Source organism: Chiloscyllium plagiosum, chromosome 4, assembly GCF_004010195.1.
Source record: "Chiloscyllium plagiosum isolate BGI_BamShark_2017 chromosome 4, ASM401019v2, whole genome shotgun sequence".
In the NCBI taxonomy this organism is placed as follows: domain Eukaryota; kingdom Metazoa; phylum Chordata; class Chondrichthyes; order Orectolobiformes; family Hemiscylliidae; genus Chiloscyllium; species Chiloscyllium plagiosum.
Genome location: NC_057713.1, coordinates 14,623,248 through 14,647,952, shown reverse-complemented (window position 1 = coordinate 14,647,952; position 24,705 = coordinate 14,623,248). Strand labels below are relative to the sequence as shown.

General features: G+C 38.1%; 1 protein-coding gene across 1 annotated transcript in view; it reads right to left on the bottom strand.

The window, feature by feature from the left end:
- Window positions 1-24,705, bottom strand: part of LOC122548766 (piezo-type mechanosensitive ion channel component 2) — a 746,345-nt gene that overhangs the window by 57,541 nt on the left and 664,099 nt on the right. The window contains exons 40-44 of the mRNA XM_043687533.1: window positions 15,356-15,514; window positions 13,471-13,773; window positions 13,130-13,388; window positions 7,372-7,554; window positions 304-541 (exon numbers count right to left, since the gene is read on the bottom strand). Of these exons, the coding sequence (XP_043543468.1) occupies window positions 304-541; window positions 7,372-7,554; window positions 13,130-13,388; window positions 13,471-13,773; window positions 15,356-15,514 (1,142 nt within the window). The remainder of the gene's footprint in view (window positions 1-303; window positions 542-7,371; window positions 7,555-13,129; window positions 13,389-13,470; window positions 13,774-15,355; window positions 15,515-24,705) is intronic.

Below are 24,705 nucleotides of genomic sequence, written 5' to 3'. Positions count from 1 at the left end.
AATGTAATCCAGATTATATTTATTATAATAAATATGCTTAGCACTTATTAAAATGTTTTAGTCTCATATTTGATTCCTGAAGAGATTTCAAACCATTGAATTTGAAAGGTTTTCCAAAGATAGCTCAATTATATTTGCAAACATCTCAGCTAATGTTATTGCACTGAGCGCTCTATAAGGTTACATTTGCTGGCAGATAAGCTAAAAGTAACAACACTTTCAACTACATTAAGAAGTTCCAGCATTCTCAAAATTTCACACATCTTTTCTCACACCACAATTATCGAAAAATATGTGACATACCTCTTTGTGATCTATGTGACGATCGATTTGAGATCTGTGAACCTGTGGAACTTGGTCTTCTGGCTTTTGTCTGTTCTGGAAAATGAACATGTATGGAATCCATTGATGCTTGCAAATTAATTGATTTTAAAGAACCTAGAGAGTTCTTTCTCTGAGATTCATTCAGATGATCTTCTTCCATGTCATCTTTAGCTGAGGCATTTTCATTCTTATCATCCTCATCCCATAAACCATGACACTAGAATTAAATGTTTACAAAATAAGCATGTAGTCATCACCAGAACAATTAATACAATAATATTTTAATACCACTCACATGACTATACTACAAAAGTGATAATAATTGACTAAGTCATCTAGTATTGCTTGCCATAAGCCCAAATGTGACTGGCACTACAATGAACCTGATCCCTAGAATATGTTATATATAGAAAGCACCGTTTGACAATCATTCATAAAAGAAAAAGAAAATTCAAAGAATAGAAGTTTTTTCACTATTTTCCATGAACTGAACAATTTCAACATTCTGAATAGTTGTGACCTTTTCATACAACTTACATCCAGTGGGTAATTCTAAGTTTGGATGTCAGTGTAAAGTGGGTTAATTCCATTTAGCCCCTTTCCTACATCTCTCCTAACTGTCCTTTCCAGTCACTTCAACAGAAATGAAAATCTTAGGAGATATATAACGAAGAGAAAACTACCAATGTCTTCTAAGTACCAATGGCATAATAGGTTATCGGGATACTGTGGGTAAAAGGCACTGAAGTGTTCCATCAGCCATAACCATATTAAATGGCTCATTGGCTGAATGGCCCAACTTTTGTTTATGTGTTCCGACAATGTTAATGTAAAAGAATGCAAAAACAATGTTTTAGTGAAATTATTTTTCTTACAAGAGAATTATAAATGAAGTCCAAATGATGGGTGAGTCTCCATGATGGGGGAATGGGTAGAAACGGACTGTCGTGGGGTAGTGGGATGTTAAACGGGGCAGGGAATCTTTGGAAGTGTACCAGGCTAACAGGTGGGCTGAGGGTGCACTCCCAGCCATCATTTTTCCTCTCCAGATGTGGTGGTAAAGCTAAAGTTACCACAGTCCTTAATCTGTGGATCACCATGCCTCAGGTGAGGAAGAGGCTGAACTAGTAACCTCAACTATTTTCATCACCTTTGCTTCTTTTGAACATCACTTTAAATTAGATTTTTTCCATTTGCTCTTGTTCCTTTCATAAGTGGGAACAGCCTCTCCCTATCTACTCTATACAGCCCACTCGTGATTTTGAAAACCTTTATCAAATCTCCTCTCAGCCTTCTTGTCTCCAAGCAGAATAGTCCCAACATCTTCAGTCTATCCTCATAACTGAAGTTTCTTATTCCTGGAACCATTTTTTTAAATCCTTTCTGCATTTCCTATAATGTATTCATACCTTTCCAAAATGTAGTGCCACAACTTTTCACAATACTGCAGCTGAGGTTTAACAAGTATCTTATGCAAATATGCTTTATTAACCACACTCTTCAATTGTTCTGCAATCTTGAATGACATATATACACCAATTTCTGGATTAGTGGTGCTGGAAGAGCACAGCAGTTCAGGCAGCATCCAAGGAGCTTTGAAATCGACGTTTCGGGCAAAAGCCCTTCATCAGGGATAACACCAATGTCCCTCTGCTCTGTACCCTGTTACATTGTGGAAGACCCCGCACACCCCCCAATCAAACTCTTCTCCCTCCTGCCATCTGGCAGAAGACAGTGGTTAGGCCACTATTGGAATATTGCGTGCAGTACTGGTCTCCTTCCTATCGGAAAGATGTTATGAAACTTGAAAGCGTTCAGAAAAGATTTACAAGGATGTTGCCAGGGTTGGAGGATCTGAGCTACAGGGAGAGGCTGAACAGGCTGGGGTGTCGGAGGCTGAGGGGTGACCTTATAGAGATTTACAAAATTATGAGGGGCATGGATAGGATAAATAGACAAAGTCTTTTCTCTGGGGTCGGGGAGCCCAGAACTAGGAAGGGTCTGTTTCCATGCTGTACATCTCTATGACTCTATACGGTTTCTCACGGCCAGACTGTGCAACAGTTTCTTCCACCAAGCCATCAGGGTATTTAACCCAGTATAATCGGATTCCTTCCCATCTGAAATTCTTTCATATTGTTGCTAGAAAAATGTCTATCATTCATCATCCCTCTGTTACACTCTAACTTGGGTGCTTTACACTTCTTATGCACTTTATGCCATGCACAACTATGTAGTTTGTGCTGACCATGTAGCACTCTCGGCACTGGAGGAACACTGTCTTGCTTCTCCTGTATCAGTTGTATATTGGTAGAAGTGACAAATAAAAGCTATTCCACTCTAAATTGTACAACCTATTTTGAATTGTGTTCCAATATTCTTCCAACCAAAGCACATCGCCTCCATTTCTCTGCATTGAAAATCATTTGCCACCTGTCCAGCAACTTGTCAATGTTGCTTTTAGAGTTCCATACTATCCTACCCAGTGTAGAATTCTTCCAAGTTTCATGTCTTTTCCAACGTTGAAGCTGTGACTTGCATACCTAGATCCAGATAATTAATATATATTAGGAAAAGCAAGGGTCCCAATCCCAAAAACCCAGAGAACTCTACTGTAAACCATGTTCCAGCTAAAAAATATCCATTGACTATTGCTCTCCGTAATCTATCATTCAATAAATTTTGTAGCCACCTAGCCACTGTCACTTTTTCTACTATGACCTATAACTTTCTTCAGAAGTCTGTTATGTAGCACTGTATCAAAAGTCTTCTGGAAATCCATATATATCACATCAACAATGTTACCTTTTTTGCTACCTCCTCAAATAAACTCCAGAAACCTGTGCTGACTCCTTGTAATAACCTGTGATAACTAATTCAATCTCGAACAGTTGTTTCTAGAAGTCTCATACTACCAAAATTAAATTACCTGGCCTATAATTGCTAGGATCATCCTTACAACTTTTCTTGAACAAGGCCAATTCCTCACATGAGGAAGGATGTTTTGGCTATGGAGTGGGTGCAATGAAGGTTTGCTAGATTGATTTCTGGAATGGTAGGATTGATATAGGAAAAGAAACTGGATCAGTTAGGTATATATTCAGTGGAGTTTAGAAGAATAAGTGGGGAATCTCTTAGAAACCTATAACATTTTAACAGGATTGGACAGGAAAAATGTTCCTGATGACTGGGTAGTCCAGAACCAGGGGCGATAGTTTAAGGACATTGGGTAGGCCATTTAAAACTGAGATGAGGAGGGAGTTCTTCACCCGGAGAGTGGTGACCCTGTGAAATTATCTGCCACAGAAAGCTACTGAGGGAAAAACATTTAATATTTTCAAGAAGGATTCAGATATAGTTCTTAGGGCTAAAGGGATCAAAGGGCTTTGGGAGAAACAAGGGACTGAGTTGGATGATCAGCCATGATCATATTGAATGATGAAGCAGGTTCAAAGGGCCACATGGCCTAATCCTTCTCCTGTTTTCCATGTTTCTGAGGAGAAAGAAGCTCTCATTATCCAAGCTGAGCTCAGCTGTGCTGGAGACAGAACCACACTGACACCTGCTTCTAACTGGATGAAACACACAATCATTGACTGTAAAGTAACTTTTGGTCATGATGCTGAAAAATGGTTTGCATTATGGAGTGACATTTAGCTAAATTTATTTGTGTTCCCTTTTGCTTTCTGTAAATAAAGCTCAAGTTTGTCTTTGTAATTATCTATTTACTTCGTTGTATGCGATGTTCCCTGACTGGACAATGACAAGCTGTGGCTGTCCAACAGGCAATGGACACTGATTAATAGTGACAACAGAGGCTGGTTAGATAGGATGTAGCTTGGGACAGATAAAGCATATGGCAAGGTTGTTAATGAGCAACCAGGTTGAGAGAATGGAGTTGTATGTGCGAGGAAGTGTCAGCCATATTGGCTATATGCTATGTAAAACATGGCTTTGGGGTTGCTATGTCATGACATTGCCAGCGAGGGGCAATGCATAATTGTGAGAGCTTATCCAGGTGCACAGGACCTTTCAAAGATGGTGTGGGTATAAATGTTGCTGGACTTTGGGTGGATATTTGCTGAGTTGTATGCAGTTGTGGGAACAATATGTAGTCAGATGGGTAGAAATCAGTCATAAGAGATGACACAGGTGCAAGGTAAGAAGTTAACAAAGTGAGTTTGGTCATATACGGTAAAAGAATTCAGACCCATGGCAAACAATCCTCCAAAAAACTCAAAGCAATTCAGATTTAGCCAAAAAAGGCAAGGTTCAGCATCTTGATTTTTCAATAAATTAAGCCTAGAAAGAGTGACATGATATTAGGATTCCAATACAAGTACAAGTGGTTCTGGCAGTAACATGCATTTCATTAATGCAAATTTGCTATATAATGTGATTGATGAATTGGGGACACTGTTTCTAAAGTGCAAACTTTTAAAATGTGTATTGATTGTAATGTGATTACATTGCCAATATTTTAAATGCTGCTTCTAAAGCACGATTTTTCTATAAGAGAGGCTTGCACATGAATGCAACCATCGCGTTATAAAAGAACCACTTATATGAAGTTATGATTGGATGAGTATGTCACAACATATGAAGTAATATGTGATAATAAATGACACTGAAGTATGGGTTCATAATGTGTTGAGCTCCTAGATAATGCTTGAAATGGTTAAAGTTGTCTGTATAATAAGAAAGGAAACTCTTAGATCATCAAGGCATTTTTACATATATCCTAGAGATACTGATTTTATAAAATTGGATACAAACTAATGCAAATGTAAAGAAAATAGAACATAAAGGAACTTATATTGGGCAAAAATTAGGAATATGTAAAAGATAGAAACATATAAGGACAGAACAAAAAGGATTGTAAACAATTATTGGAAGTAAGTTACGCTGAGGTACCATTAGCAGATATAGGGCTTACAAACATAATGTGGTGAATTAATGTAGTGTTACTATGTTATAAAACTATAAGATATAGGACCAGGAGTAGGACATTTGGTCCTTCAAGGCTGCTCTGCCATTCAATAGTATCATGACTGATTCAACACTCCTCAGCTCCATTTTTCTGCCCTTTCCCATAGCCTTGATTCCCCTAGTGCTCAAGAATCTGCCTATCTCAGTCTTAAATGCATACAATGTCTCTGCTTGAGAGGTTTTCGTGGCAGGAACTTCTAAAGACTTTCAATCCTCAGAGAAGAAATTCCTCCTCATCTCATGGCATGTCTTAATTCTGAGATGACTCTCTCTGGTCCTAGACTCCCCCAAGAGGAGAAACATCCTCTCCGCATTTACCCTGTCAAGTGCCTTAACAGTACTATATGTATTAATGAGATCACCTCTTATTCTTCTAAATTCCAAACAGTAGAGTCCCAACCTGTTTAACCTTCACTCTTGAGACAATTCCACCATTCCAGGGATCTTCCTAGTGAGTGTTCTCTGAACTGCCTCCAATGAACTGACATCTGTCCTTAAATAATTACATGAAGAATCGAATGCTCAGGCACTTTTCAACCTCAAGGTGGGGACTATAGGATTAATTAATTTCAATAATTAGTAATTTTGACTTGATTAAGAAAGTGAAGAATTACATCATAATTTAATTATTTGTGGTTAGTTGTAAAACACTTGTGCACAAGAAAGTTACATGGCAAAAGTCAAAACTATGATTGGGACTCAGTTTTATGGTTGTATTCATGGTCGGACTAATAACGGAAAATGCTTTACTGAAAATGATATTCATTTCTGTGTGTTTTAAATAATTTTCATTTTGTAACTTAAAGTATGTAACAGTCCTATTTTTTATTAATTTGTGTCGTTGTTTTGAGCTTTAATTTGTTTTAGGCATAAACAGTTTTGTGGAGTTACACATTACTCTTGCAGTTAAAGGATATTGTAGGCTTTAGAGAATATTTAGGTACATCAGTTGAGTGTTTGGGATAATATTAAAATACTAGGGAGTGACACTACAAACTCCTGTTCAGATGCTGATAGTGAAATAATCTTAGTAGATATCTAAAAGGTTTGGAGTTTCATACAGACAAGCTGTTACAATAGTAATGATTTTATAAAGTGATTGATGTGTTAAAGAATGAATCAGGAGACAGTTCAAAGTCACGCCACTAAGATGACCATACCATTTAGAGAAATTATTCAGAAATTGGGCAGACAGTTCCTCATCAATCCAAGATGGACCACGAGATGTTCATAATGTAATAAGCCAATTAGAATTCAGAATGTTTCTGCTCATGCATAGGGTACAGTGGCAAGCAAGGGTTAACAAATGGTGATTCTCAGTGGTTCCATGCACAAACAAAGGAAGACTGAAGGGGAACTTCAATCAACACAACAGAACAAGTGAATAGTGCCCAGTCACCCAGGTTTGCAAACTGGTACTCTAAAGTGAATCAATTGCAAACCATTGCTTTCATTAAGTGTTATTTGTTTTGCTCTTGTTATGCTAAAGTTATTAAATATCATGTTGTAACAAAATAGAACTAGTAATCATTTAGTTTGGCTCTCTCAAATTCAGTCTATAATTTAATTGTAAGAACTAATCAATTATAAGTTGAAGTTAACCCCAAGGTCTGACATACATGCTGAAATAAGAACAAACTATTCACAAAACTACTTCATAGGCTTGTTAAAATCTGATAGGAGAAAGTGAGGACTGCAGATGCTGGAGATCAGAGTTGAAAATGTGTTGCTGGAAAAGGGCTCATTCCTGAAGAAGGGCTCATGCCCGAAACGTAGATTCTCCTCCTCCTTGGATGCTGCCTGACCTGCTGCGCTTTTCCAGCAACACATTTTCAGCAGTTGTTAAAATCTGAGACAAGGAGATGAGTCCATGCCCCAATGATTACCCATCACCAACATTATGTTTTTCCTGCTTTTACCACACTTTATGACATAAGATGTTGGATATCTTTTTAACACCTGATAGAAATAACCTTTCGCAATCTTCCACATGAGAATGCACAGAGAAGACAGTTTGACAGTGTATTTTTCCTTCAGGAAGGAATGACATCATTTTACCTTTAAAATGGATCGGTGAAAGAACAGTGCAAGTAGCTGTATAAGGTCATAATGCACATAGCCTTCCTTCTTCTCAATGCCAATTATATTTGGGGCAAAATCAGGTTTATCTCGAGTTCTACTCAAATTTTCATTCCAAGGAAAAAATCCAAATTGGAAAAAGTATTTGATTACAATTGTTACCTGTAAGAAGATGAAACACCAGAGGTTTGCATAGCAGTCACATTTGCATTATCATCCAGTTTAATTCAATGGAATTAAATAGTTATGGTACTTTGGGAAATACAGAAAACAACCAGAGTAAATCATTATCAGTTACATATGAGGGCATTTCATCCATCCACAGTTAATATTAACAACAACAATAATAATAGGATAAATAAATCAGAGATATTTTATGTATGTATGAGTAAATTCTATTAGAACCCTACAAATGAATTAGAAAAGCATCATATATCTTGGTGGTGATGAGATACATTTTTGGAACTGCTGCAGTCCTTGTGATGTGCTGTTAGGTTGGGAATTCCAGGAATTTTTTACCCCTTGATATTAAAGGACCAGTCATATAGGTTGAATACTAATGCTTTGAGCCCAGTGACCATGCTACCATTGTGTTTTGATGTTAGAGGGAGTGAGTGTTGAATGTATTAGCAGGAGTGCCAATCAAATATGGGCGGCACGGTGGCACAGCAGTTAGAACTGTGGCCTCACAGCGCCAGAGACCCGGGTTCAATTCCCACCTCAGGCGACTTTCTGTGTGGAGTTTGCACATTCTCCCCGTGTCTGCGTGGGTTTCCTCCGGGTGCTCTGGTTTCCTCCCACAATCCAAAAATGTGCAGGTTAGGTGAATTGGCTATGCTAAGTTGCCCTAGTGTTAGGTGAAGGGGTAAATGTAGGGGAATGGGTCTGGATGGGTTGCGCTTTGGCAGGTCGGTGTGGACTTGTTGGGCTGAAGGGCCTGTTTCCACACTGTAATCTAATCTAAAAAAAAACTGCTTTGTTGTTGCTTGTGTCAAGTTCTTGAGTGTTACTGTGCCTACAAGTGCAGAATATTCCATTACACTCTTTATTTGTGCTTCTGAGATGATTGTCAGAAATTAGGAAGACAGGACGTAAGTTACTTATCACAGAATTCCTAGCTTCTGACATGCTTTTATAGTCAGTAATTATATGGCTGGTTCATTTCAATTTCTGAGCAATGGCATTCCCAGGATATTGATAATAGAGGTTTCAGTAACACCAAGGGGTGATGGTTAGATTGTTATTTGCTGGAGCTGGTCATTGCCTGTCACTTGTGGAGCACAAATGTTGAGTGTCACTTATCAGGTCAAGCCTTAGTCACCATCTGCTTCAGTATCTGAGGTGTTGCAAATGGTGCTGAGTATTGTGCAATCATCAGTGAATATCCCCACATCTGAATGGAGGAAAGGTAATTGATGAAATGGCTAAAGATGGTTGGGCCCATGAATTTCAGCATGGATGTTGTAGCACTGAGATGATTGACCACTCAAAACCACAACCCTATTCCTTTGTGTTAAGTATGACTCCAACCAAAGGTGGCTTCGCCTGATTCCCATTTGTAGTGATTTGAACATGGATTTTGTATAATATGAGTTCTCTGATTGGGACTGTTAACCTGGTCCAATCAAGGAGTCCTAGCTGACAGATATAAGCAGGTATGTCAGGGGTCTTGCTCACTCTAGGAGCCGATTAAAGTATGGCTACCTGAGTGAAACCCTAATTAAATGTATAAACATTTTTGAGGATGGTCTTCCTTGGGTTGGTGAATTATTACGGAAGGTTCATACATAAGCTAGCCTCCATCCTGGTACCCTTATTCTGCTATTGAAAAAGGCTGAATTATCACTGATTAACTCATGTCACTGACTCACCGAATGGCCTGAAAGGCTCCATAATTTAAAAAATCTCTACTAAGTATTCATTTAAACTTGATCATTCCAATGTATTTTAAATTTCTCTTTAAGAATTTAGTTTTTAAAAATCATTTATATTACGCTTATCTATATCATCTTTACTCACTTTTTACGAATGGTTGCCCTAAAACTGAACACCGTACTGTAACTGTAACCACTCTGTTCCCATTTCCCATACTTATTTGATTGGAATTTTAATGGCTTTTATCAGAATAGCATTTTAAGTTCATGAGGCTTGAATTTGCTGGAAATAGTTTTGAATTCCACCTTCCAAGTTTTAAAATATATTGTCCGTAAATCTCTAATGAAATATACTCAATTTGATTAACAATTTGTTATGATGCAACAGACGTCTGCAATATTAATGTTTTATCCATTAACAATCTGTGTATAGATTTGACCTGAACCATTATTAACAAAGCACTTTTTGAAAAAAAATCATTTGAATATGGATTCCAATTCTCCTTTAAAATTTTAAAAGCAGTTTTCCAATTTTGTATTCTGGTCAGACACCTTAACAGTGAGAAATATTTATTGGAAATGTTGTAACACTCAAACATGTATAACAATTAGATAGGGAAAACATATATTCCAAATGTAAAAGGCCCTATTGTTCTGGAATAGCTGAAGTTTGTGAAGAATATAGGACAGGTAACCCAGTGAGTAATTCATATTTGATGACATAAATGTTCCTAAGTCAGCGGAATGTGCCAATAACAACGTTCATTGTGAGTATTCTGGTTTTTGACAAAACAAGTACTTCTTTTATTCATCTATGGGATGGGACTTTTCAACTCTGATTCTCCAACATTTGCAGTCCTCACTTTCCCCCTTGAACTGAGTGGCTTACTAGGCTATGTTAGAGGGCAGTTAAGAGTCAATCACATTGCTGAGAGTCTGAATCACATGGAAGCCAGACCTGGTAAGGATGGCAGATATGCTTCCCTGAAGGACATTAGTGAAGCAGACTACCACCCAGTGGTTCTGACCTCCATAATCAAGAAGGCCGGTCATGGCCCACATCAACTCGAATCTCCCGGCCTGCCTCAATCTCCCGGCCTGTCTCAATCTCCTACAATTTGCCTACCAATGTAACAGATCCACAACGGATCCCAATTCCCTAGCCCTGCACTCACCTCTGGAACATCTGGACAACAAGGACACCTATGTCAGACTCCTGCTCATTGACTCCAGCTCCACCTTCAGTACCATTATCCTCTCCAGACTAATCTCAAAACTCTGAGACCTCGGTCTCGGCTCTGCTCTCTGCAATTGGATCCTCAGCTTTCTGACTTACAGACTGCAATCAATGAAGATAGACAACTGAACCTCCTCCACGATGGATCCCACCCCACACACCCCCCCGCTCCCCCACAAAAGATGAATCCTCAGCCCTCTAATGTGCTCCTTGTATAGCCACAACTGTGTTGCCAAATTCTGATGAATACCATTTGCAAGTTAGTTGATAACACCAACATGGATATCTCACAATGATGAGTTAGAACACAGAAAGGAGATAGAAGGCTTAGTGTCATGGTGCAATGAGAACAACCCCTTCCTCAATTAAGGCAAAACTAAAGAACTGATCATTAAGTTCAGAAAGAAAGGAGAAGAACACGTCCTGAACTACATCAGTGGAGCTGAGGTTGAGAGGGTGGAGAGCATTAAACTCCTAGGAGTGATGATAGCCATCACCCTGTCCTGCACTTCCCATGTAGATTCAGTCAAGAATGGACAAGAAAGCCGCTTCATTATCAGGCGATCAAGAAATCTGGCATACCTATATGGACCCTCACCAATATTTACATATGCATCATTGAAACTATACTATCTGCGTGCATAATGGCCTGGTTTGGCAACCACTCTGTCCAAGATGGTAAGAAACTACAGAAGGTTGCGTGCATGGCCCACCCCATCATGGAAGCCAACCTGTGGAAATGCTGCCAACATCATCAAAGACCCATTGCATCCTGGTAATTCTCTCCTAACTTCTTCCGTCAGGCAAAAGATACAGAAGTTTGAATAAATGCACCAGCAGGTTCAGGAATAGCTTCTTCCCGGCCATTATTAGACTGATGAATAGACTCTCTAACTTCAAAGAATGTTGATCTTGCCTAGTGCATGCCTTTGCAACATAACCTATATGCCTCTAAGTTTTTTTTAACCCTATGTTCTGTATGTTCTCGCTTACTATGATCTGCCTGTTCTGCTCATAAACAAAGCTTTTCACTGTATTTAGGTACATGTGACAATAAATAAATCAAACAAATGGAAACTCATGGCAATAGTGACTATAGCCATATTAGGCCAGTTTTTAATTCCAGATCTTTATTAAAAGCTGCCATGATGGTATTTGAACACGTCCCCAGAATATTAGTTTGGGACTCCAGTTTATATGTCCTGTGACAGTACCACTATGCCATCACCGCCCCAACAGGTCAACTACTGAGTTACATAATCTGATAGGATTTGGACTGGGGAGTACAAAGTTAAAAATCACACAATACCAGGTTATAGTCCAACAGGTTTATTTGGAAGTATTAGCTTTCAGAGTGCTGCTCCTTCATTGGATAGTATAAGATTGTAAGACATGGAATTTATTGCACAACTACTGCTATATATCCTGTGTTGTACGATCTTATACTCCACAACTACCTGATGAAGGAGCAGTACTCTGAAAGCTAGTTCTTCCAAATAAACCTGTTGGACTATAACCTGGTGTTGTGTGATTTGTAATCTGACAGAGTAGCTTCCAGGGTTCAATCTTTCTTGAAAGGCCGCCTAAATAATATTACAGGTGACTAATAGCTTGATTACAGATGTAGACAGTAATGAGTACTTAAAGGAGCAGATGGAGCTAGAAAGACAGAGAAGTTTCAGAATGGAATTTCAGAAGTTAGGGCTAAAGCAATTGAAGGCAATGTTGTCAATAGCAAGTAAAAAAAATGTGGAGGAGGAAGAGACTGGAATTGGAATGAGGCATTGATACTGGGCTCAAGACAAGAGGAGATTCAGTCATAGAGCATGGGAAAATATGGAAGGATTTGAAGTAAAGTAGAAAATTTTAAAATTAATACATTGTCAGACGAGCAAAGAGAGAGGCATGAATAGAATTTGGTACAATTTAGGATATTGGGGACAGACGGTGAAAGATTGGAGGCCGACCAGGAGACCATTTGAATGGTTGAGTTAGTCAGACTGATCTAGAGCTATCAATGGGTGGTGCTATAAAATTTTCAGAGTATTAAAGGCAAGACAGAATTGGTTCAGGTAAATATTACTTATGAAAGCTTTTTCATTTTGCAAAACTTTCACACCCTCAGGCATTGAAAATGAGACCAACATGTGTACATGTGAAACATAATGAAATATATTTTTGTTGAAATCTTAACAGCAAGGTCCCATAAACACAAATAAGATGAATGGCATTACTTTCCCCATTGTAGTTTCACCCAGACTATCTATTATTTCATGGCTTGGGCTTGTAAATTGTGTATTGTTGGCAAAAGTATGTGAAATTAATAATATGTAGGAGTAACATACATAACAGAACTACATTCTCAACTTCCAAGATATTTTCATCATCCTCAGTTACCCACTCTCTCTGCCTATAATCCCACACATACATTTGTATTTTAAATTTGATATTTCAAAACTTTGTAAGGAGCTAACATTATAATTAACTTGCCCATTCTAGTAATATTGAATAGACAACATTACCACAGTTCTTTTAATATTGTAAAACTATTTTTAGCCACAATAAAAGGAAATTAAGTATTAAATAATGTAAATAAATTAAAACAAACTCCAAAAATTTAACATACCTCAGTATACACAATGGCTGTCATCCAGAAACGTTTGCTTGGCCTTGGTACAGACAGCATAGCCCAGAGGAAGATAAGAATAGGAAGTACCAGTGTAATCATTGAAGCAGATACCATGTGGTTCAGTATAATGACAAAGAAACACAACATTTCGGAACGAGCTACTAAGGTATTATATAGAGCGAAGAATAGGAGTAGTGCTCGAGGCTGGGCTTTGTAGAATTTTTCTGACTCCTCTAATTCTTCATCATAAAACATTCTGAAATGTAAGATATTGGAATTGTATTAAAAGTATATGCTAATTCAGTAAAAGAAAGACATGTATCTAAATTTCATCTTACTTGTTAAGAAGCAGTTCACTGGCTGTTAGTTCATGGCTTAAATTTGGAAAGATTTTATCTTCCAGTAAATCTATCCTGCTATCTGGAGTAAGTGCCATGAGGTGTTTTTCACCAGCTGAATCTGAACTGAAGGATAGACAATCAAGACTAACAGCTTTGCTATACGAAGGTGGAACTTCCTCAGTCATGATATCTGATGTGCATACAGGAATTGTTGCTTCTTCATCCTGCTCATCTTCCACTTCTTCAATTGTGTCTGTGGTACCTTGGCGTGAATACAGCAGTGTGCACTGTGTTGGCTCACTAAGAAAAAGAAATGTTCACTTTAATAAAATACATTTTGTAGCGAATCTTTCTTCCTTTCAATGATATTTTAGATTTTTAATCCTTTCCTATTCAAAACATTTAAAATTTCCATGATGATTTAAGCATCAAGTTACAAAACTTTGATTGTCTTGACCAGGAAAAGATTCATTGTACATTTGGCACCAGCTTCATGCACATATTCAGTCCACATGCCAGGATTGCTCACATAGGTCCATGCTTGTGTGTCAAATGGCATTGATGTGATTAAAATGTGGAAATATAATTAAACCTGTACAGAGTCAAAAGGTAAAGAAAATATTGAGATTCATCAATTTAATTTACTTTGTGTTGCACTCTATCCATTAGAATTGAATGAAACTTTCTACTCCTTTGTCTCTGTGGCAATAATTCGTTGTATGAACACTCTCTCTGGAACTGGGAGACCTCCAGTACCAACCCAAAGTAAACATTCTTCACATATAAAACAGGCATTAAGAGTCAGCAGGTTACTTAAAAAAAAGGCATTATAATGGGTCCAATTTAATCATTATCCAACATGCACACACGTTCCATTAGAAAACAGGCAGAAGAAAGAGCATTTGTCAGTTTTCTCCATTCTCCAAGCAGACCAATCAACTGTAGCATCACCAACACTGCCTCATTAAGACCAACGAAAGCAGCACAGGTCTGGACAGAATTTTGAACCTACCTTATCTGTATCGTTTTGTATTAAACCACAAAGTATATTAGTACTTACTCAAGCAATGAAAGGGGAAGTTCTTTTCTTCTCCCTTAAATTGTGACTATTTTATCAGCTTTTTTGTTTATGACCAAAACATAAATCCTCCAAGATTTTACCAGAATTGGAAGCAAACGTTTGTCAGGACAGATCGAACAGGCTGCTGTTCATACTCTACTCCTTATAAGAGAGAAGACTGAAAGATAACCTGAAAGAGTTCTTTAAAATGACCAACAGGTTTGTATTATGGACATGGAGAAACTGGTTCAACTTCTGGGAGACTCTAGTGCAAAGGAGCTTGAATAGAAGATAGTCAATAACTTATCAGAATAATGAAAGCAGGAAGACATTCTTTACAAAAGAATGTAGCACTCAAGAAGTGGTTGAGGCAGTTAGTATTCATGCATTTAATTGGAGGCTTGATGCACACTTGAATTGGAAGAATATGGGCAAGTTAGGAAACGCAAGTTAAAGTTAGAGGGCTTGTGTGTTATATGAACTCCAATAGAAATGATTTGGATTGAACCTATACTCTGTAATTTTGCACAATTCTTAGTGTAGCCTGCAGGCTAAATAGTAAATACAGAAAGGACCTTGCAGATTTGAATAATTCCAGATTTGAGCGCATAACTTCAGTGACACTCTGACTAGTTTCAGCATTAAGTTTATCGCAGCACGGTCAAGTAACCTGTAGTGTTGTTACATTTTACAAAGCAGAAACCTGAGTTTAAAAGTAGGAATCATGCTGAACACATTATATAAACACATATATACTATATATGTATATAACATACATATATTTAATTAATTATGGAAATTAAGCATGCATGAATAAAGCACCTTGACACTATACTGCAACTTTCAACCGATGAGGATGACATATCAACGCTGTACATTTTACGAAGCCTAGGTCGAGCACGCTCACTTGTTTTAGGAATATCATCTATATCATCTAGAGTTGACTGCCGTGAGTACAGCATGGTAGCTTCAGTGTAGCAGCTAGCAGTACAAAAAGTTAAAATGACATAGAACATATAAATTAGACAAAAGTGTACAAAACAGCTGCATACTCAAAAGATGTAAAAAAATACAGAATCTCCAAGATTCTGCAGTTGTGTACAAATCTGAGGGCTGTATTTTCCTTTCTGACAATTTGAGAAGGAATGATCTTCATGAACAAAAGGGATTTCATACTAGTGAAAAACCTAAAAGGCCGTTAATCTTATTTAAATGTTAAATAAACGTGAGCAATAAATGATAACAGTTCGATTTGCTTGTTAATGTTAATAATAGGGAACACACTCAGCTTCCCTCAGTTGCACAGTTCAATTAAAGAAATGAGTTTTATTTCAGGCCAAGATTGGCATTACCGAACTAAGTGAGCAAGCAAATTTCAATAAACCAATAAAGTGACAGGAGTGAATAGGATTCTCTATTACTGGTCAGTTACTCTCAACCAAGTTCCAAAATCTAAAAATAAACTACGTCATTTAGTTTCCATTAAAAAGAGGAAATAAAGCACATGTATCTTTTAATGGATAAAAAAACTGTGGTGCATGATAAACAACTTTTGAAAAATATACACATTTTTAGAGTAAAATTGAAGAAAATATGTAATGCCATACATCTAACTAATAATATTATTGTTCTCCAACTCAAATAGGATATCATGTTTATAAATGCACTTTGAGATTAAAAAATTTGGTTCTCTTCATGTCTGGCTAGAAAGAGAGATGCAGATTCTGTAAAAAATAAAATTAGCATCTCCTTGTGAAGAAGTTATTGAATAATTTAATAAGTACTCGGTGAATATGAATCACATATTAGCATAGATGGTGAATTAGGATGAAAAATGACCAATACAATTACATTTGACAAAGTGTGGTGTACTCTTTGTATTAAGAATAATCTGCGCAATTTTCTAAAATGTTTGCTGCAAGGGATAATGTTTAAGAACAATTTCGCAGTGCTACACTGTATCAGCAGGACTGATTAGAAGAGGAGGAAGCAATTTATTTGTGGTGCTCCAATTGCAACCTCCTGTATGTAAGATCTAGGTGATAGCATTGGGTCTATAAAATTTCACCCAAATTGCTAAAATGCAAATATCCTTTCTATAATTTAATTTCTGTTAAAGCTCCTTGTACAAGCCTCTTAAATATCTTTAAACAAAATGGGTTTTAGAAAATGGAAATAAAGCATGAGACCAGCATTGCTTCCATTGGAGAACATTTCCAGAATTTAATGCACATCAGAGGCCAGCAGATCTCCAGCACTAATCAGCACAACTGGGAGCAAGACTAATGCTGGTCATACATTCACAGATGCCTGGCTTCAATAAGGTTCCAGGCCACAGGTGAGTGGCTGGAGTTGGGGAAAAGGATGCTGCATGGAAACAATGGAAGAAACAGAGGTTACTGGCTCTCATTAGATACCCTCTTCCCAAAACTGGGCTTTGTGATTGAACAAGTGATCCTTATGGAAGCCCATATGCCAATGTTACAGATTTTGCTTTTTGGGCTCCCTGCATGGTGACTTTTCCACTCAGTATTTATTGAATACTAGTGGCCTTTCCCACCTTGAATGTAATCAATGAGAGATGGGTTTCCACCTTGCACCCTCATGTCTGATTTCCTGTCTATTTACAATATTTTCTGTTTTATTTCACAAAAACAAGAAGATAAGAAATCGGAGAAGGAGTTATCCTTGTGGTCCATCAAGCTTGATCTATTGCCATTCAATATAATATTGGGCTTCAATTCCACTTTCTCAATCATTCCATTTATCCCTTGATTCCCTGAGAGACCAAAAATCTCACCATTCCAGCCTTGAATGAAATTAACAATGGAGAATCTACAACCTCACTGGGTAGATAATTCCAAATATTCACAACCATTGAATGAAGTAACTTCATATAACTGCACAAAGATGAGTGGCAGGTCAGATGCATAACCAGAATGCAAAGTAATGTCCAAGAATGGCTAAAACACTAATCAGAACAAAGAACGTGAGAAAAAGTTTGAAATATTTAAAAAAACAGATAGCAAAACTTTTTACAGATATTTAAAAGAGAAGGGAGTAAATAAAGTGCAGTGTTGGTCTTTCAAAGAGTGAGAACGCTGGTTAATAATAAATAAAAAGAAAAAAAGTAGATAAGATGAGTAAATATTTTGCTTTCTTCTTCACTACAGTAGATAGAGAATACATTCAAGTACATCAGGAGGTGAAAGGGAGAGAAGACCTTAGTGAAATTACAATCATAAAGAAAGTGGTACAAAGTAAATTAATGGAGCTGAGGGATGACATGTTTTGGGTTCAGGTGGACTTATAAAAGAGGTTGCCAATGAGGTCTATTTTATTTTTCCAAAATTCCCTCACTTCCCACACTTCAGAAAGAATTCTATCAGATTGGAATGTAGTAGATGTATCTGTTTATTTGAGAATGGAGTGAGTCCGAAATTATAGACTAATTAGATTGGTAGGTAGGTTGAGTGAGTCGGCAAAAATCTGGAAAATTAATTATAATGTGGAAAAATTTGAATTCATTCACTTTGGCAGCATAGATGAAAAAGCAGTGCATTACTTAAATGGAGAGTGACTGAGAAATTTTAAGTTGCAGATTTAGGTGTTCTAGTGTACGATTTACATTTGGGGGAGTTCACCCAGCCTCTGAATGGTGTAATCAATGGTGAGTCAATTGGGAAAATGGGAAGGAATTGAATGGAAGTTTAAAACATCAAAAAGAAACAAGAGAGCAGACATGAAATGAAGAGGCAAACAACAACCAAAATGTGACTGGAAGGTAATGAAAATATAACGAAAAGAATGCAGCAGATATTAGAACCAAATAAGTAATAATGGTAAGAAGTTGAATCTTAAGGCTTTTTATATGAATGCATGTTGTATTTGTGACATAGTAGGTAAATTGATGGCAGAAGTAGTAATAAATAAATACAACTTAATGCAATTGGTTTGGATGGGAATAAGGAAAGGCAAGGAGAAGAAGCCATCGTGGAAATTGTCTATTGGCCCCTAAGGAGTTGATTCACTGCAGGACAAAATATAAATCAGAAAATAATGGAGGCATAAGAAGGGCATTTCAATTGTCATTGCAGTTTTAATCTAAATATTGACTGGACAAAGCAAAAGTGCAATTATAAAATGGAACAGCTCATCAAGGATTTCAGTATGTTGCAGATCCTATTTTCAAACAGGCTATTTTAGATCGAATAATTTGTAATAAAATAGGATTAATAAGACATCATTTAGTTAATGGTGCTGTAGGGATAGCAATTACAACATGGCAGGATTTGAAATAAAGTTTAAAGATTACAACTACAAATGTATGAAGAAAATGTTGTCTAAAGGACTAGGAAAATAAACTAAGGAGATGTGTAGATGAGCAGTAGCAGACTTTTAAGCAGATGTTTCACAACGCTCAGCAAAAATTTATTCTGGTCATAAAGAAGGACTCAAATAAAAGAATGAACTACCCAAGAAGCATATCCAAGCAAAAACAATGGCATACAAAGCTAATAATAGTCCAGCAGCAGATGATTAAAAAGTTAGTAAAATGGGAGAAAATTGATTCTGAAAGTCAATTGGTAAGAAATGTAAAAACAAACAACAAAAGATTCTGAAGGTATATAAAAAGAGAGAAGCTAAATCGAATCTGGACTCTTGAAGGAAACAACTGCAGAATTTTTAATCGGGAATAGGGAAATGATAAATAATTGAACCAATATTTTGTATTGGTCTTTATGGTAGAGGATACCGTAAATATTCCAAATATATCAGATAGACAAGGTCATTATGGAAGAAAAGGTCTTGCAACTATCATGATGGGCAATGTATCTTACAAATTAATGGGACCAAAGGCAGACAAGGACCTAATGGCCTGCTTCCAAAGGTTCTCCTTAGGGGCCAGAGTTTATTGTCCTTGATGCAATTTTCTGCATCTGAGCAAAATACCTTCTCACTGCAGACTAAGGATCTTGGGAATAGTCACAGAACTGGCACCTGCAGGAGACAGATTTGCAACCTTGAAGGAGTTGCCATCCTATCCCAGTGTCCAACAAAGTGACAGCTGCCTGCTTCCAAAGGTCCACTGCTTATCTTTGTGGGATCTATTTATTCTCAACCTATGAAGATAGAAGGCTGTCATGGATGCAGTTTGTAATAGACCACATGGCTTCAATTTGTTTCCCCATGAAGAGATTATTGCTGCAGCCAGGGCAGAAGGCTTTGTTAAGACAGCAGTTGCCTTCCATCAATTTATCAAGGCAATAGTGGGAATTGGAAGCAGCATGCTGGGATGCAGAGAAGGCAATAATTGTGCCAGGGATAACTAATCATAACGTTGGGAGATGATAGTACATTGGAGGACATATGTCCCTTCTTGACAGGGGTGTCACCAAGTTTCAAGCATCCTGGTTTCCTTGGAAGAACAGTGCAAAATGAACATTGGCTGTAGGGCACTATGGCCTGTAGCCAATTTGAAGTGAGAGTGTCATCCAATGTAGCTACTCTCATCAACAGAGGAGGATTCCATTCTATCAATGCACAGTGTCACAATGCTAGTCCTTTTACAAGGTCACTGTGGCCTTGAAGTTTGTTTTTCAGAGAGGGGGTAATTGACTAGGATCTAAACAGACTGAGTTTAAATGGTTCATTGAGGCCCTTTTTGTTTATACATAACAGATAATGATTCAGGCAGAAAGCTTTCAAGTCTTTTTTAAAAAACTGGTATAATCAAGGGGACGTGGCCAGCTCTTTAGCTGCACAGGTCATTTCAGTTCAGAGGTTAGTTGAGTCAGGGTCACTGTTGAAACTGGGAGCTCTCTCCCTCCTTCTACCTTTTTGACTGCATAACCTGTAAGCTTTTTGTGTCACTTTTACTCTTTATGCTAAGGGATGTGTTGATTGGCACTGTTGCAATTTTTCTTTTGGAACAGCATCATTAAGTGGAGATAGCCTGTTGGGTTCAAGGAGGATAAGTCATTCGAGTATTCTATTTTCAGTTTGTTGTGTTTCATTCTGTAATTCTGTAAATAAATTCTGTTTGTTTAAAACTTGGCAGTCAAACCAGCTAATTCATTCTGAGAATATCCACTGTACACTTACCTGAAACAAATAGCAATGTTAGTCTGGGCTACCTGCTTAAAAGTGTTTTGAGGGGTCGAACTTGGTCCATAACAACATGCTATTTGTGATCAGTACCACATCTTATAAGTGTGCAACAGGTGTCCTGGAACTTGCCATGATGCCAATATCCATGAGAACACTTTGGTTGCTGCTTGACTTCAAAAATGTAATGCCTTACATGGATAGTTACTAGGAGAATCCTCTGGCTGAAAACTGAAAAAAAAACTATGGATGCTGTAAATCAGAAGCAAAAACAGAAATTGCTGGAAAAGATCAGCAGATCTGGCAGCACCTATGGGGTTAAATCAGAGTTAACGTTTCGGGTCGAGTAACCCTTCCTCGCAACTGGGTCCTCAGGATAGATAAATTCTTGCTAGGAAGTGGAATCGGGGTGACTGGGAGTTGATCGGAATGTAGAATTTGAAACAAATATAATTCAAAATATAATTGAAATCAGCAATTCAAAAATGGATTCAATGACAAAATTAATATTTAATTACAATAAAAATACAGCTGCAGTGAACAATAGAAAGTCCAAGTGATAGGTTATGTTAGATCTGTACATTTGTTAATAATTACATTATGCTATTAATAATGATTATTAACATCATTGGTGAAATGGCGATTCTTGGTTAGTTAAATCATGATGGAATAAGACATGCAAATACTTTCAAGGGCCATTCCTCAATTCCTAAGGCTGGATTTTATGGCCAGCACAGGTGGAGAGGGCATAACCACTATAGATAACATGCCTGCCTTCAACCCACCAGAATTGAACTACCTCAATTTTATTAGTGTTGGCCAGTCATTATGAGGCCTGCCAACTGAGGCCATAAACAATTTATTCTGTCGCCGATAGAATTTAACCACCACGCCAAATATACAGCTTGGCAGCTTTCAATATGCTCACTGGTGGCAAGTAAAGTGGAGGTAGCGGTAGAGTTGCCTCATTAACTGGCCTACAGGGTCCCATTGAACGATCTTTATATTCTCCCCACCCATTAGCCTGTCTATCCTATTTCTCATGAACCCTGCTTTGCTGGTGCCAGTCACCCCAACTGGGGTTGGAAATCTTGTCTTTCGTGTCGGACTCCTTTGCAGCATGGATGGGATCACCAATTCTTTTCTCTAGAAGGCAGTGTATAGATCTCAATGCACTGAAAAATTCAGATATATTGCCAAGACTTTCCTTGATTGACTTGTGCTATGCTTCTTTTTCTTTCAGCAGATCTGTGAAAACTGTAAGTAATAGTCCAGTCTTAGTAAAGAGATGCTTTAGTCCAGACATCCTTGCTCATGAAGCTCCAGGTTATGCCCTCATAGAGGTTAGTCTTGCACCTGGCCATGCCACAAACAGCATGTATTCCATCTTTCTCTGCATTCCTGTGGTGTTCCTTAAAAGTGAGGTTAGGAGAGCTAAGAGGCAACATGAGAAAACACTGGCAGATTAAGTAAAGAAAAAAATCCAGTTTTGGAAGTGTGTTAGGAACATGGGAGGATAACCTGAAAAAGAGCAGGGCCCATTTGGGGATAAAAGTGGTAATCTGCATATGGAATCAGAAGATGTAAGTGAGATTTAAAAGGGGGAAGACATTGCAGAATTAAGGGAGGAGACTTTGATATACTTGAAGAAAATAGCACTGGGAAGTATTAGTAGTTTTAGCAGGCTTAAAAATCAATAAATTCCGAGGCTATGATGATTGTATCCTAGACTGCTGAGAGAGGCAAGGCAGAAGAATACAGTGAGTCTGCCATTAATTTTCAAATCCTGTCTGCACACAAGAGAGGTGTAAGAGGACTGGGAACAGCTGATGATTCAAAAGTGTTATTAGTATGAACCACAAGTCTACAGACAAGTAAATCTAACATCAGTGGTACAAAAACCATGGAAAATATTTTGAGGAATAAAATACATCTCCACTTAGAAAGACAAGGATTAATTCAGGACAGTCAACATTGCTTTATTAACAGGAGAGTTTGGTTCAATTTGTGGGTACATGAGGCTTGTGCAGTTGATGTAGTGTCACATGGGAAACTGGTCAAGAAGATAAAAGTGAGTGGGATCCAGGACAATTTGGCAAATTTGATTCAAAAGTGGCTTCCTGTCAAGAAACAGAGGGTGATAGTCAAATGTTGTTTTTGTGACTAGAAACCTGCACCCAATGACATATTGTTTGCAATATGTATTGATGTTCTAGAAAAGTAGATGTGATGGTTAAATTCACAGGTGAAATGAAAATTGGTGGTGCCATAACTAACAAGGAAGCAAGTTTCAGATTATGGGACAAATAGACAGACTGGTCAGATGGGCTGAAGAATGGCAAATGGAATTTAACTTGAAAAGTGCAAGGTGAGGTACGTCAGGAGGACAATAACGTGGCAAAGAAATACACAATGAATTGTAGGACCTTAGGAAATATAGAGGATCAAAGAGATCATATCTATGACATGGCTCAGGGATGGGCAGGACTGGCAGCTTTAATGTTCCAGGATACAAATGCTGCAGGAAGGATAGAAAAGGAGTCGAGAGAGAAAGGGGAATGGCGTTTTTGATAAGGGATAGCATTACAGCTGTGCTGAGGGAGGATATTCCCAGAAATACATCGAGGGAAGTTATTTGGGTGGAACTGAGAAATAAGAAAGGGATGATCACCTTATTGGGATTGTATTATAGACCCCCTAATAGTCAGAAGGAAATTGAGAAACAAACTTGTAAGGCGACCTCAGCTATCTGTAAGAATAATAGGTTGATTATGGTAGGGTATTTTAACTTTCCAAACATAGACTGGAACTGCCATAGTGTTAAGGTTTAGATGGAGAGGAATTTGTCAAGGGTGTACAAGAACATTTTCTGATTCAGTATGTGGATGTACCTACTAGAGAAGGTGCAAAACTTGACCTACCCTTGGGAAATAAGGCAGGGCAGGTGGCTGAGGTGTCAGTGGGGGAACACATTGGGATCAGCGACCATAATTCTATTAGATTTAAAATAGTGATGGAAAAGGATAGATCAGATAAAAAAGTTTGAGGTTCGAAATTGGAGAAAGGCTAATTTTGACGGTATTAGGCAAGAACTTTCAAAGGCTGTTTGGGGGCAGATGTTCGCAGGTAAAGGGACAGCTGGAAAATGGGAAGCCTTCAGGAATGAGATAACGAGAATCCAGAGAAAGTATATTCCTGTTAAGGTGAAAGAAAAGGCTGGGAGGTATAGGGAATGCTGGATGACGAAAGAAATTGAGGGTTTGGTTAAGAAAAAGAAGGACGCATATGTAAGGTACAGACAGGACAGATCGAGTGAATCCTTCGAAGAGTATAAAGGCAGTCGGAGTATACTTAAGAGGGAAATCAGGAGGGCAAAAAGGGACATGAGGTTGCTTTGGAAAATACAATTAAGGAGAAACCAAAGGGTTTTCACAAATACATTAAGGTCAAAAGGGTAACTAGAGAGAGAATACGGCCTCTCAAAGATCAGCAGGGCGGCCTTTGTGTGGAGCCGCAGAAAATGGGGGAGATACTAAACGAGTGTTTTGCAACAGTATTTACTGTGGAAAAGGATATGGAAGGTATAGAATGTAGGGAAATAGATGGTAACACCTGGCAAAATGTCCATATTACAGAGGAGGAAGTGCTGGATGTCTTGAAACGCATAAAGATGGATAAATGCCCAGGACCTGATCAGGTGTACTCTAGAACTCCGTGGGAAGCTAGGCAAGTCATTGCTGGGCCTCTTGCTGAGATATTTGTATCATCGATAGTCACAGGTGAGGTGCTGGAAGACTGGAGGTTGGCTAACGTGGTGCCACTGTTTAAGGAGGGTGGTAAGGACAAGCCAGGGAACAATAGACCAGTGAGCCTGACCTCGGTGGTGGGCAAGTTTTTTTAGATTAGATTACTTACAGTGTGGAAACAGGCCCTTCGGCCCAACAAGTCCACACCGACCCGCCGAAGCGCAACCCACCCATTCCCCTACATTTACCCCTTTTACCTAACACTACGGGCAATTTAGCATGGCCAATTCACCTGACCTGCACATCTTTGGACTGTGG